Source organism: Catharus ustulatus, chromosome 20 (assembly GCF_009819885.2).
Source record: "Catharus ustulatus isolate bCatUst1 chromosome 20, bCatUst1.pri.v2, whole genome shotgun sequence".
Classification (NCBI taxonomy): domain Eukaryota; kingdom Metazoa; phylum Chordata; class Aves; order Passeriformes; family Turdidae; genus Catharus; species Catharus ustulatus.
The window spans coordinates 5152247-5166874 of NC_046240.1; the positions used below are offsets into that span (position 1 = coordinate 5152247).

The 14628-nt window shown below is 45.6% G+C and overlaps 1 protein-coding gene across 2 annotated transcripts in view; it reads right to left on the minus strand.

The window, feature by feature from the left end:
• Positions 1-5707: 5707 nt before the first annotated feature.
• LOC117005139 (SAP30 binding protein) overlaps positions 5708-14628 on the minus strand; it is a 28827-nt gene continuing 19906 nt past the window's right edge. For both annotated transcript variants that reach the window (XM_033076473.1, XM_033076472.1), the window contains 7 exons: positions 12698-12786; positions 10293-10384; positions 9786-9846; positions 9229-9280; positions 8772-8830; positions 7510-7594; positions 5708-6840 (listed from right to left, as the gene is read on the minus strand). In XM_033076473.1, the coding sequence (XP_032932364.1) occupies positions 6659-6840; positions 7510-7594; positions 8772-8830; positions 9229-9280; positions 9786-9846; positions 10293-10384; positions 12698-12786 (620 nt within the window). In that variant the 3' untranslated portion in view covers positions 5708-6658. The remainder of the gene's footprint in view (positions 6841-7509; positions 7595-8771; positions 8831-9228; positions 9281-9785; positions 9847-10292; positions 10385-12697; positions 12787-14628) is intronic.

Genomic DNA, 14628 nt, shown 5'->3' on the forward strand with positions numbered 1-14628 from the left:
GTAGCACCAGGAACGAGTTCCCATCCCTGCCTGCATCCCAGGAACAAGACCCATCCCTGCCTGCATCCCTGCATGGCCCAGGGCTGCACAGGCAGCAATCCCACAGCTGATTCCAGTCCTTCTGCTGGATCCAAACCCCCTTCCCCAATCCAGGAACAGCAGAGGAGGGTTTGGAGCTCAGGTGAGGTTGTTTTTCTGTCCACAGCACCCTTTTGCTTTAGGGTCTGGGGTTGATCACAGCTCAGAACCACTCACATTTCACAGAGTGGAGCACACACATCCTGGAGCAGATGCAAAGGCTCCATTTCAGCTCCCTGATAGATCCTCACAAGGAAAACTGCATCCCCTGAGCTTCAACACAAACAATAGCAACAGCCAGATGAAAAAATGGCACATTTCCTGCCTGACTTGGAGACTGAAATTCTGAGCAGGGCAGTTTTGCCCTCCTTGCTGTCAGTGTGGTGTTCATTACAGAGGCTGCTGCTCACCAGAACTGATCAGAAGGTGAGGAGCAGGATTCCTTTCACTACAAGAAATTAAGAAACTCAAGTTAATATATGCAAACTGCCGTAGCCTCGGGATAAAGGAGGATGTGCTTGTGCCATTAAAGAGTGCAGCAAATGGGAAACAGGCAGGGGTGCAGGGGAAGATGGCCCAGGCAGTTTAAATCTGGCATTTCCGAGTTTCCCAACACATGACTTGGCAGCCCCAGCCCTTTTGGAGATGTGATTTCCTAGATTTAAACAAAAGTTCTGAAAATTAAGGAGGCTTGCTGTTGTTTATTTTTTTAAAAAAACATGTCAAGACAGCAACTGCAATATGGGAGCTGGGACATGAGACAAAATAAAGGCAGAGCAGGACCAGGCTGTGAGTGCTGGTGCTTGAGCTGCTGGTAGAGCAGATCCCATGGAGGGACTGAAGGCAGAGGGTTCTGCTTTGCCTCAGGAGCCACAGCTGCGGCAGATGTTGAACACTGCAGATGAATTAAAACTGGGTTTTTGTTCCCAGGATGGGAGGGGAGCTTGTGCTGGTGCTCACAGATGTGTCTGGTCACCTCAGCTGGCCCTGTCCACCAGCAGCACCCAGCCCTGCCAGCCCCACCCCACCTCCCACTGCTGCAATTTTTCTCTTTGAGGTAAGAAAGCTGCAAGCAAGAAGCAGAGTAGTAAAAAACCCAGTTATTTCAGTGATAGATCCCTAACAGGAATCCTGAAGCCAACCCCAAAAGCTCATGAGCACCCACCCACCTTCTACCACAATACCATGTCCTGATTTCCTGGATGTTCTCCTTTCTCCACCTACAATGGAAAATGGTTTTTTTGCCTCCTGTGGAGGAGCTCTGGTCTCACCTGCAGACCCTGACAGCCCCAGGGCTTCCTGGCACCTTCCTCTGCCTCCCCTTCACCCCTGCAGCAGCAAGGAAGAACCAGCTCCCTTCAGCATTTCCAGCTGTGAGGTGAAGCCCAGTTGAACCCTCTGGTGCTGCCAGAAGAGCTCAATACCAGTTTTGCACCTTTCTTTGAAACACATCCCCCAGCACCTAAGAGATTCCAAGCCCAGGGAACATGAGTTTTCAGGGCTGATAAAGGCACTTTTCCAATATAAAGGAAACTTCACCACCAAATTTTTAGAGCAAAAAAGCAGAGAGGAATTAGAAATTTTCTGTAAATATAAAAATTTTTAACTTCATCCTGTGTTTAAAACAAAAAAAAGTTTTTTATGAGTTGTCTTTCAGGCAACTTCTCCAAATTACTTCCACCAAGGAAGAACATCTGGTGAACTCAAGTTCTTGCCTTGGTTCCATACCTTGCTCTCCCTGCCTGCTGGATCAGGCTTTTGCCACACAAATTTGCAGTTTTTAAGAACAGAGGACAGGGACTTTAGAGGCAGGGTGAGCAGATTTCAGTGCAGATGGCTCCACCACATCTCACAGCCACATTTGTGGTGAATCTCACATTTATAAATCACTGAGTTTCTGCAGTGGCATCGTGGCCTAGAAATTTTTGCCCTAGGAGGGAAAGCAAGTAATTTTATAGTTCACACGAAATTGCTCTCTCTGCTGAGACTATCAGTCCTAGTGCCAATTACTCATAATTACAAGTGATTGCAGGGTTAATTATTTTCTTTTTTTAATGCCACGCCAGCTTGCAACAGAGCCTTTCTTCTTTCTGTCCTGCCACCACAGTGTGCCTGGAGACAGCTTTGGGGCTTTCCCTAGGTCTTTATTGAGCAGTTACAGCCAAAATCCTGCTGCTGGAGCACATTCATCCCCTTTTTAAATTCTGTAACAACACAGATTACTAAAAGAAAAATAAACACTTAATCCCATCACTGCACTGTACACTGTAGTGACAATATCCTGCTATGTGGCTTAAATAAAAGGAATGTGTAATAATGTATTATTAAAGTACATTAATGTGCATATAATTTATTGCACTAAATGATCTCTGTGCAATTAAAAGTGCCAGATGAAATCCTGCCATATTCTCTCTCTCAGCCTTTCCCCCAAGGCAGCATTAACTACACATGCCCCCTGTTTTCCAGGGGATGTTCCTTGTCATGAACATGTTCCTCAGGGAAAATCTCTCTGATGGACACCCCTGATGAACATTTCCCTCTGGGACAGCAAGAGGGAAGTAGGACACTGAAAGAAAACATCAGTAAAGGATCCAGGATACAATTTCAGTCTGGGACAATTCTATCACCTAATTCAGGGATACATCAGCACCTCAGCTGCCAGAGGCTGGGCACACACTGATGTCTTCTCTGCAAAAAAGGCAAAACCTTTCCTTGTGAACCCCCAGAGCTCTGCTCTTTGCTGGCAGCACAGAGCACGAGCCCAGCCCCAGCCAAAGACAAGCTTCAAATAAACAAAGAGCAACGATTGGAAGTCATTGGTGTCCATGGTTCTCGCTTAGAACAAAAGGAAGGAAGTGGAATATAAACAGTGAGAGGAACAGCAGTGCAGGGAAGGCTCAGAGGTGGAAAACTGCTCTGTGAAAGCCATGCAGGAATGTGCTGAGGTAAATGTTCCCCCCAAAGGGAAGAGGTGGGGGGAACTTTCAGGGGGTCTTGAGCCTCCACAGCAATTCCTCTGAACATTTCACATTAGACAGTCCTGGGGAGCCCTGCTGAGAAGATCTGCATTTCTCACTCCCTCTCTGGAGATATTGCAGAACTGTCTGGACACAATCCTGTGCCAAGTGCTCCAGGAAAAGCCCTGCTTGAGCAGGGAGGCTGGGCCACTGCAGTCCCTTCCCAGCCTCACCCATCCTGTGATTCCCTGCAGGTACCAACTCTGGGCTTTACCAGGAGGGAGCAGCTCATACCTTTGAGGACTCTCTGGGCACATGACAAAGCCCACCTGTTTGAGGGACTTCTCCCTCAGTGGAGCAGAGCTGGAAAGGAGCTCGTGTAGGTGCTGGCTCCATCACCCCCTCACTGCTGGAGCTGTCATCAGCAAAGCCTTGGCAAGGAAGATTCTTTCTTTCATTTTTTGTTCATCTCAGTGCACAACTCCCCAAAACCAGACAGTGCAGCAGCAATCCAACTAAAACATAGCTTCAGGTGCTGCCATTCCACGGTTTGAGGTGGGGCTGGCAAGGGCTGCCCTCCCCACCTGCTCCTGGGCCCGGCAGCACCCAGTGAGACAGAAAATAAAAGAGTCCTGAACACACAAAATCCCTTCCCACACCAGCATCAAAGGAGGGCAGATCGCTAAAGCACAACAAGCAAATAGGAGAGAAAATCAACACCTCGGGGCATGGAGGTGGAAGAAAAGACTTCAGAAGGGAGAGGGAGAGCAGAACCAGCTCTGCCAAGGATGACTTCACTACTGCTGAGACAGAGACAGACTTGAACGTGGAGTTTCAGCTGAGACAAAGCTCCTGGAGCTCAGAGACACCACTGCTCAGGAAGGAGATAGGCAGAGAGAAGAGAAGCCCTGTGCTGCTCAAGGAGCAGAGGCTGTAATTCTTGGACTAAGGAATGATGAAAATGGGACTGGTTTTACTCTCCTGGGTATGGTTACATCACTTTGGAAGGAGAGGTACCAATGAGCATCAACACCTCTTAGAGTCACAAGTGCAGCCTGAGCAGTCACTGTTGCAGCAGCATAAGGAACTTTTTCTCTGTGCCAGCTCTGAGTTTGCCTCAGGGCACTCTGGAGTGCAGCTCAGTCCTCAGGGCTGCTCGGCACCCAGGCACTGACACACTCAGCAGGGCTCACACACCCAGAGCTCAAAAAAAACCAGTCCAAACTCCTGCCTGAGGGCTTCAGGCCATGGTTCCCAGGCCAGGAAGGATCCTCTTCCCTCAGGACATCACCCTTGTGTGCCTGATGTTCCCTCCAGTTTCTCAGGGGCACTGACTGACCACGTCCCAGCAAGTCATCAATCTGTCCAACCCCATTCTTAGAGCAGGGAAAGCTTTTCCCTCAGAACTGCAGTTTCCAACCCGAGTATCCATCTTTTACCTCCAACACAACATGCAAGACAAACAAGAGCAGTGAGTGACTGGCTGCAAGTTGTTTTTTTTAGGGGTAAAACCCAAACCACGCCTGTTTCAAGCTGTTTCTCCACTGCAGAGAGCAAACACCAACTCCTGGGAGTCAGGAGGGAATTGCTAGAGCACAGCCCAGCCCTGGAGGTCTCTTGCAGAAGCTGTTACTGCAGGAGTCTGGAAGCTGCTGCTCAAGGGGTCTCATGGCAACTCTGCTCAGCAGAGCTCAGGAAGGTTTCTCCTCATCTCTCATGCAGCAGCAGCAAACCCCTGTGATGAGCAGTTCCCACTGCTCCAGAGGCTGGACAGGGTCACTCAGTGCCACTCCCTGCTGCCACAGCAAAGCAGGAGCTGAACCACAAATTCCCAGTTCTGATCCTAAAATCCACAAAGCCATGCAGAGCTTTGGAATGACTGTGGATGCTGCAGAGAGAGGAGGAAGAGGGCACAAGGAAGGAGTGGGGTGCCAGGATGTGTGATATGAACAACATACATTGAAACACTGTTCAGTACCTTCTGTAGTGGGATTCAACCCCAAGAACTCCAGCAGTTGCCCTGTCAGGAGATTAACTGGAAAGATGATCAATAATGTGGTGGCATCAGGCTCCCCCAGTTCGTGCTCACCCTCAGTGGCAGAGCTGTTCCTCCCCAGGATGGGGATGGAGCTAAAGCTCCTTCACAAGCTGCAGGAGCCAAGCCAGCAGCCCAATGCAAAGCAAATTAAGAGGTTTCCATCTAACTACTGTCATGGCTTTTGATGTTTTATTGCTTTAAAAAGAACAATTCCACCATGTCCCAAACTTCCCATGCTACAGTCATATCACTCCTGGGTTTAGCTCCCATGAGCATTCCTGCATACACAGATGTTTTTGGGGTTTTTTTAAAAGCTGAAATGACCACCAAGACAAAGTTTTCAACATATTTTAAAATGATCTAAAACCAGGATATCAACAAGCAGGATACCAACCTGTTATTTCTACCTTAAGTCTCCATAAATGCAAAGTCTTGATCAGGGGTAACACAAACTACATAAAAAAAAGAAAGGAAATTTAAAAAAAAAAAAAAAAAAAAGCAACCTCAAACCACTGCATTCTCAGAAACTTACACTTTTGCTGATCTGGCAACCATGTCTCCTATCACTGCTTATACACCAGGACAAAGAGGCTCTGGATAGAAATTTAACTCTGAAGAAATGCAGACACATCAATGACACCAGGCTTTTTTTTAAAAGACTTTGCAATTTTTATACAACAAAATTTTCAACTGAAAATACTTTTTCACAACAGTGGAGCAAGCAGTAACTGCCATGTGTGCATTCACAGAACATCACGAGCTAAAACAAAGATGGACAACATCACAAACAGGATCAGACACTCTCCTCTGCTTATCTGCTGTCCAACCTCATTCCGTGGCAATGGAAGTGTTTTCTGCACAGGTCTTTGCAAGTGAGTTCACAAATCAAACCTCTACAGCTTGAGGGTTCTGCATAGAAATCTCCATCCCTGGGAGATGGCAACAGGATGTTCCAGCACAGTTTCCACAAGGGTTCCACAGTTTCACACTAAGAACTACACAGAGAGCACAGGGTACAGGTGTCAGTGCTAGAACAGAGTGAGCCTACACTCACTGATCAGTTTGCTTCAAGTCTCTGCTACACATCTGGACGTGGACACTGAGTGGTTGTCTCTGCTTCAGCTCCCTCAGAACTGAGCTGGCTCTGGAGGGAGGCACCTACACAAGCTGCAGGCAGCCCTGGAGCACCACCTGGCACACACAGGGGTAACACTGACAGTCCATCACTGCTTGCCCTTTTAATTTATTTTCCTTTTTCCCCCTAAACCAAACTTGCAAGTAGGTAAGACCCCAATGCAGTAATTAATAAGCAAACTTTTACAAGCTGACTCCAGCCTTCCTCCAGCACAACACAGGCAGCCTGGTTCTTCTCCCAGCAAGCAAAGGCAGAGGCATGGTGGGCAGAGGTCCATTCCTGTGGGCACACAGCTGGCATCCTGCTCCTGCCCCCAGCCTTCCAAAGGGGAACTGTGGGCTGCTTCAAAGAATCCTGTCATCTTTTACCAAAGGAGAAAGCCACCCCTCCCTTCCAAGGACAATGGCTTCAGTGACAAACAAGTCCAAGACTCCAGGCCCAGCACAGCAGTCACTGCTTGGCCTTTTTCACAATGGTGCCCACAGCTGAGATCACTGTGGTTTTGGAGCCACTGGCACTGGTTGTCACTGTGACAACACCTGGCAGTGTTGCAGTGGTGGTGAGGATGGTGGGCTGAGCTATCGTTGTGACAGGGATGGCAGAGTCCCATTTGCTCTTCCTCTTCTGGGCATCTGTGAATTTGATTAAACCAAGCACACAAGGATTAGCAATACCTTAGAGCTCACCAATCCCTTCCTAACACCTTGTCTTGTCAACCCTTAATATCCCTCTGCTTGACTGGACAGCTTCCCCTCACATTAACTTCAGCATACACTGGCAGTAAATGGTGAGGAGGAATAACAACTCTTCTCTGGGGGCACCAGGAGTCAGAGCAGAACTTTAGAACTGAACTCCAGCCAAAGTGGAGACAGGATCACTCACTCCCTGCCCCAAAGCAGATTTAATTTCAACAGAGCACATGTATCCCACTTGCTCAGCTACAGGCACTGACACACTCATCAGCCCCCAGTGATTTTTCTCCTCTCCCTTCCCCTCAGTTTCCAAGGCAGGAGAACGATTTCCAAACCTCAAAATCTATCAGTCCCAGGAATATTCTACAACCACAGACAGCAGCAGGCCTCTTGACCCACTAATAAGTCTCCTCATTATCCACCTGGCCCCAGCCTTGCACTCCAGGACAGCCATGGAATACAGGGAATAGAGGAAACCTAGTCCAACACCCCTTAGAAGAAACACTGCCTTGCATTATCTACAGGACCATTAAGGAGCCTTCAGGCTTCAGGAAGCACTAATCCCAGCATTACTGCAGCTCAAGGGGTACATTCACAGCTATTCTTTACCTCCCACAGTGGTGCTGGACGTTGTGGTGGTTGTGGAAGCAGCACTTGTTGTTGTACCCTTTTTAGTGCCAGTCACAAATTCAATCTGGGAGGGAAAGACACACAGGAGAAAGGGGAGAAGATAAAAAAAATGAAGTGTTAAGATACAGTCTTTTTTTAATCCACAGCACCTCTCTATGTTTTTTAAAAACAATTTTAATGTGATGTAAGACCCTGGACTGGCTCTGAGTTGCCCATCATGCAGGAAGGCAGACACAGAGTTCAGGTCGTGAGAATTAAGGATTAATTAAGCTGCAACCCAGCTCCTAAGTCTGACATAATAAAAATCTGTTTGTCAACTGCTACAAGCACAAGGTTTGATACAGCTCAGACAGCATATATCCTGGTCATTAAACACTGTATTTATACATTTAGAAGTTTTTATAATTTTTCCTTTGAGGAACATGCAAGGCAAGTCCCTGCTTGCACAATTTTCTGTGACTGCACCACAGCAGGAACCTGGCAACAAGAGCTCCAACAGCACTGCAGCCTCAGAACTGCAGATCTGGGCAAGGCCATGATCAGATACCCGGGCTACTGTGCTAAACAACAAAACAAGCAGCAAGACACAGCATGCACTGCACAAAACACCCTCCATGTACTGAGATGGAAGGAGTCTTCTGCAGCTTAGGTGGCAAATCTCTAAACACATTCTAATGTCAGGCTTAAAGAAAACATAGGACAGGAATGAAATCTCTTCCAAAGCATGCCTGTGTTCTTTTTGGGCCATGTCTAAGAATAACTGGGCTTGTCACAAAATGCACAAAGTTAAAATAGGCCCAGATTTTCTGGAAATTGGATGCAACAAGGCAGTATCACAGAGAACAGAAAGCAGATATTGTCTCACACTGAGACATGGTGAGGAAATTAAGCTTTAACTAGGATAGGCACCAGGCAAAATGTCATAAATTAAGGAAAAGGTTGTTCTTTATTCATTATCTAGCCTGTATCTGAACTTACTGTATGCCATTTTTAGAGCCCTGGTTTAAAAATACTGACAAAACAGCAGGAAATCTGTGGAATAAACAACCTATAAATGGACCTATAAGGAAGGGCAAATAATTTAATCTGTGCAGTTTGGGAAAAGACATGCAAGGAGAAAGGAGAGATCTGGGATAAAACAAGTAGTTCCAGCACAGAAATAGCAAAGCAACAGATTGAAATTCAGCAGGGAAAGAAGCAGAAGCCCTGCACCTGCAGCTCTTTAGGTTTTGAGTTGGTACCTTTGTGCGTTCCTTCTTGGCCTTCTCCAGTTTGTCCATCTCGATCTTCTGGGCTTTAGCTGAGAAAGAGCACAAGATGTGAAGCACTGAGAACAGTAAAATTCTATGGTTCTCATTCACACACTTTCCATGATTTAAAAAAAAAATAGATTCAAATTCTATATAGAAAAATTAAACTGCCTTGAAAGCAACTGCTGCTTTTTAAACAAATCATTGCAGCACCAATTTAATGATTTGAGAGATGAAAACATTGCAGAACCAATTTAAATTAAAAGTCTTTCCAAACTGATGGAGCATCAATAACATTCAGGCACATCCAACCAGAATGGAGTCATTGAAGAGCAGCATGTGATGACTTCTCATTTATACAGAAAGTGAAGTCTCCAGTGCAGTTAATTAAGTACAAAACACAAAGACCTAAGCTAGGACAAAAAAAAGAGAGACTTCCTGGAATTACCTAGTGCCTCGTAATATGAATCCTCTGACCAGCCATGAGGATCAAACATGTCCTGAAAAAAAAAAAGAAACAAATCAGATTAGGGCTATTCCCACAGAATCACAAAACCCAGTGCAAAAATGTTTTAGGTATTTCTGTTCTCTGATGATAATCAGAGGTGACAATGAGAACCATCACTGATTTCTTCCTGTATCCCAGTGACACAAAGATCCCATCAGACTTCCCTTTATGGGACCTTGCTCAGCTGTGAATTAAGAAACAGCTTTGAAGCAAGAAGGATGCTGGGGTAAGTCATGCATTTTTCTGCTACTCAGCTTCTTTCCCCCCTCAAGCAGCTCCATTCACATCTCCACACTTCAGCAGTTTTTGTGCAGAATCACTGTAGCAAAGGCTGAGGCACTGAGACTCAGTGCTACACAAAAATGTTCAATTCACTGCAGAGACTCAGGCTGAGGTTGACCTCTAAGCAAGCAGGCTCAAGAAAGCCTGAGGTGAGACTTCACACCTCTCTGTTTCCTTTACCCACTCCTTTTCCAGTGAAAAGCACTGCCCCTCACCTTTGGATAATTTGTACCAAGTTCATCAATGGAACAAAACTGGATCAGCTTTTCATAGATGCTGCAAAGGAAAAGCAAGAGGTCAGAACAGAAGCAGGGAGGTAGAAGGGGGCAGAAGTTTTCAGATGTGTCAACAGAGAGAGGCTGTCACCTCTTCACCCTACAAAGTGAAATGAGAACCTGGGAAGCTACACCTGCTATGATGGATGTGACACTCATTATCCACAGTATTCCCTACTCCCCAAAACATCTCCCAGAACAGTCACACCTTCTAAAGGACTTCATCCTGAGCCTTCACATTTAAAATCTAACCAACATACCAACTCCAGCTGCTGCTTTACCAAACACAAAGGAGAGTTTTACTGTTTCAGTCATGAAGTTGAGAAACACAATTTGTAAGCAGCAGTCCTTCCTGCTCAGGATCCTTCTGCTACAACTCCAACAAAGAAGAAGATTCTTCAAATTCATTCTGTGGTGCTGTGGTCACATGAAGAGATGGTGGCTCACCTGGGATTACGGAATTCTTTTTTCCTCTGGATGATGTAGTTCATATCCATGCCCTCTTTCACCTTCCTCTCATACAGCTTTTGAATTTTATCCTAAAGAAGAAAGGTTATAGGGTGAGCCAGGATGAAAAGGAGGAGCACACCAGCTGACTACTGTACAAGTGGAAAGAAGCCAACTGAACCAGTGACCTACTTGAACATCAGGGCCAGGTTGCTTAAGAGACATTTCTTCCTTGAGTGCCTGAAATACCTTCATGAATTGTCCTTTTCCTTGGAAAAGGAATTATCTTTGCACTTCTGGAAGGCTTTGGAGATTAAAGATCTGCATATAAGGCAGTTTCCTCCTTCCCAGTCTGTTGTTTCCTTTTACAGCCATGACACAGAGAAGCCAATTCTGAAATCCAGAGGTTGTCCCACAACTCACAGCAACCACCAACACCCACCTGCAGCCTCAGGTGAGCAACTGAGAAACAGCAGCTGGGCTACAGGGCAAAGTTCCTGCTCATCTGTTACCCAGGCAGAGCTAGAGCCAAGTTCTGCTGGAGAACTAAAGCCAGTGTGATCATCAGGTATTGCTGGGGGTGCCCACTGGCAGCCAAATGCTCTTAGGAACAATGTGCTCATAAATCCCTGCCTTGGTACCAGTCAGATGGAATCAGCTTCTCTTTGCACAAACCCATGCCAAAGGCAACTTAACTGACTCAGGTTGCAGATGTCAAGCAGTCTGCTCTCCAAAAAGACTAAAAGATTTCATATCAAACATGATTTTTTCCTTCCTCAGCAAGGTGGATGAAAGCATGTAAAAGTATTCCTGCTCTGGAGATGGTGAAGGGACAGCAGAGGCAGGAGCTCTCACACAGATCACACAGTTAAGTGGCTCTGCTAAAACATCCTCAGTAATTTCCATCATCTCTTCATTATGACAGCAATTTTTCATGAACAAGAGGCACACAAAACAAGACCAGAGGCTGGGCCTTCAGTCTTTCAGGATGGGAGAAGCTGAGTCAATTTTCCTTTGTTGCTTCTGGCTAAGTCACTTCATGTCTCCCTCCCTGGACAGTGAAACACAGAGCTGACTATTGTTCAGGGGCTTGCTGCAGCCTGAATAAAGGAGGATTGTTAAGGGCTGATATGAAACTCAACGACCTTAAAAAAACTTCTGTAAGATAAATTTTCATCAGGTTGACACAAAATCAGCAAAAGGAAATGACACAGTCTCCACATCCAGCACACACATTGAGGTTTGAAGGAACAAACTGCAAAAAGGTGAATCTGGGGAGTAGAAATGGTTGAATAGGTGCTCCCTTTTATCCCCTCCCCATGGAGTAGCAAAAAGGTTCCCCAAGTTCACAGATGAGCAACTACTCAGTCAACTTTATAACAAGAAATCCTCCCTTTGGCAGAGTTCAGTTTATCAGAGGAAAAATTTGACAAAAGAACAAATCACCAGTGAAAAGCCCAGACAATTTTGCATTCTAAGAACAATCCCATCTCCTTGCTCAAAGTGCTCTAAGATGTGGTTTGACCTGCCAAGAGAGGACAAGCTCCCCTTTGATGTAGCACACTAAACTTCTGTCAAAAGGGAAAAACTCTGCTTTATTCTGTCTGTCCTGTCAAGCTCTGTGCATTCCTCAGGTCTAGCACACTCCAGTTCATTGACATCAGAACAGCAAAATCCTCCTACAGCACTAGAGGAGGTTTGGGTGTGCCCAGGTATGGTGTGTGGAGAAGAAAGCATCATCTGGATGGTGAGTCACTCTGAATCACCACTGCATGTGGTGCTACTTTATAGAGCAGTCCAGGAATGATTCTTTACTTGTATTTCTGCTGGGCAGAAAATCAGAGTTAAAACTCAAGTATGTGTTAGGAGACAGCAGTCCCTGCTCTTTCATTTGCACTCAATGAGAGCACAAAAAGTTACTGCAAACTTGGTCACTGCTGTTATTTGGGTGTGCACCAGAGAAAACATGCATTTGTGTTCTTTTTGTTGCCTCTAAGCTAGAGCCTTCCCTCTAAATGTTTACAATCCAGAGGCATGTAGGTGGAAAAGGAATCCAGGCATTGCTGCCTCAACTATTCCAGTTTAGGGGATTTCAGGCTGTATAGAAAAACAGTTTGTTCTTTGCTAGGGAGCTGAATTTGCTGAGGTAAGAGGAAAGCAGCCCTGACAGTAAACATTGCTTTGGTGTCACTGCTGGGATCAAGAGTTGTTTTAAAGCATAAATAACCCACAGAGGCTGGAAAACAGCTTAAAGCTGCTTTGAGATTCCTAAAGTAGAACTGCTGTAAAGCATTAACACGGTGCTGGAGCTTTGTCTTGTGCAAAATTACTGAGCAGGGTTCCCCAATACACCCTGAATTACAAGTCTTTAAAAAAAATAATAAATGAAGTGCACTTATACCAACCTGCAATTGGTTAGAACATCTGCCAGGAGGCTCAGGAGGGATTTTGATCTCATCTGGAGACATGTTCCGCACTCTCTCTGAAAAAGAAGCTGGAGAGAGCAAACTGGGATGAGTTCTGGCACTACTGACAGGAATTTCAGCCATACAAGTCTTTAAATTTGTTTTATGTCTTTGTCAGCACTACTCCCTCATTGGGAATCCAAGGCAAAGGTGGTGAGAATGCTGAGAATGGTACTTGTGGTGTTTTCAAGGTGCAACTAAAGAACCTCAAGGTTGGGTCATTAGAAGAGAGATGTGATGCTTGTTTTATTGATACCTACACTCTTGGAGAACTGGAGAATGCATGGGGAGGAGCAGATCCATTTTCTGCAGTCTGGCCCTTTGCCATTTTGGGGGAGATAATCATTTGGTGACTATTTAGTTCAGGACATACCTTGAACCAAAATGGTTCAAGGAGAGAACAACGCTCCCCAAGGCTGTCAGGAGTTAACCACAAGAAATTCCATTTCATTTTTAAGTTAACACTTCCTTAACAGGCACTTTGATCCTTGCTTACAGAGACAGACTACTGCTAGAAAGAACAGCTCATCCTGCAGGACTGGGAACAACCCCATCCAGACTGCCAGATTTCCACAGCTGTTTGTACTGGGATATACTGCTAAAGGACCTGATTGCCCTGTAAGATTGATTTACAGAGTTATCAGCAAAAGAAATGGCCACATTTCCCCCCACTACCATGGGAAACCCAGGCAGTTTTCTGGCCAAGCCTTGCAGTAGAGATTTGTGCCCCATTTAAGTAGCTGGGACTGTTTTCAATGATTTGTCCAGGGAACACATCCCAGAGTTCTCTGTAGGGGATAAGAGAGCTGAGAGCAGCACAGAAGTCACATAAGCAAGTTTTTCACATGTACAGCTCCTCAGCTACACATTCCTCCATAAAGCTGCCTGAGCTGCAGCTCCAGCACCCAGAGCTCAGCTCCTCTGAATAAAGGCCAGGAGGGCCCAAAGGCCAGGCAGGGCTGCTGGAACTCCAGAGAGCTGAGGCTACAGACAAACACCACCACACACCATCAGTGCTGCTACAGTTTCCATGTCCTTTGTGAAAATATGAAACACTAAGGACAACATCCTTTGGAGAGGAAAAGCTGGCAGGAGAGCACTCATTCTATTTGATCAAGATGTTGCTGAGGGTTAAATTCTTCAACAGTTGCCAGTAATGAACAAAAAGTGTCCTTTGGCATTTACCAAGTGGGAGCCTTTATGGAAGGAGGAAAGCTTGCCAGAATCTCCAAAGAAAGGCAGGCAAAGGGAGCTCCCTGACAACAAGGCACACATTTATTACAGGTTACAGCTGCTGCTGGCATGGGGAGGCCTCTGGGTTAATTAGAGCTTCAGGAAAGCCAGAAAGACAGTGGCAAAGACAAAGGTAAAAGCTGATTAATGGCTTAAGAGGTTCACAGCATCAGCAGAAACACTAAAAAAAAAAAAAAAAAAAGGCCATTAAATCCAGACTTTATACAGCAAAGTAAACACCTGAAAAATATTTTTAAAAAATCAAGCCTAGCTCCCCATTACACATCCCACAACCCCCCTTGTCTATGCAGATGAGCCACAGAGAAACAAAACATTTATGGGAAGGGGAACTGTGTGCTCATATAAACTCAGGAACTCTGGCAGGACCTCTGTTTTACCAGCAAAAACCATTGAAGTCAGAAGAATATCTTCAGCAATCCATTCCTTGGAAAATAAATCATCTTGGAGGCACAACAAGAGCTCCCAACGAGACAATATATTTTGATGCATGACTTTTCAGATTGGTGCTCATTTCCTCTTTTGTTGGAGCCTTGTGAAAACAAATTTTTATCAGCATTATGGGGGGAAGCATCTTTTAATGGTTTACAAGGGACTGGAACTAAGGAATCTTTGCCTCC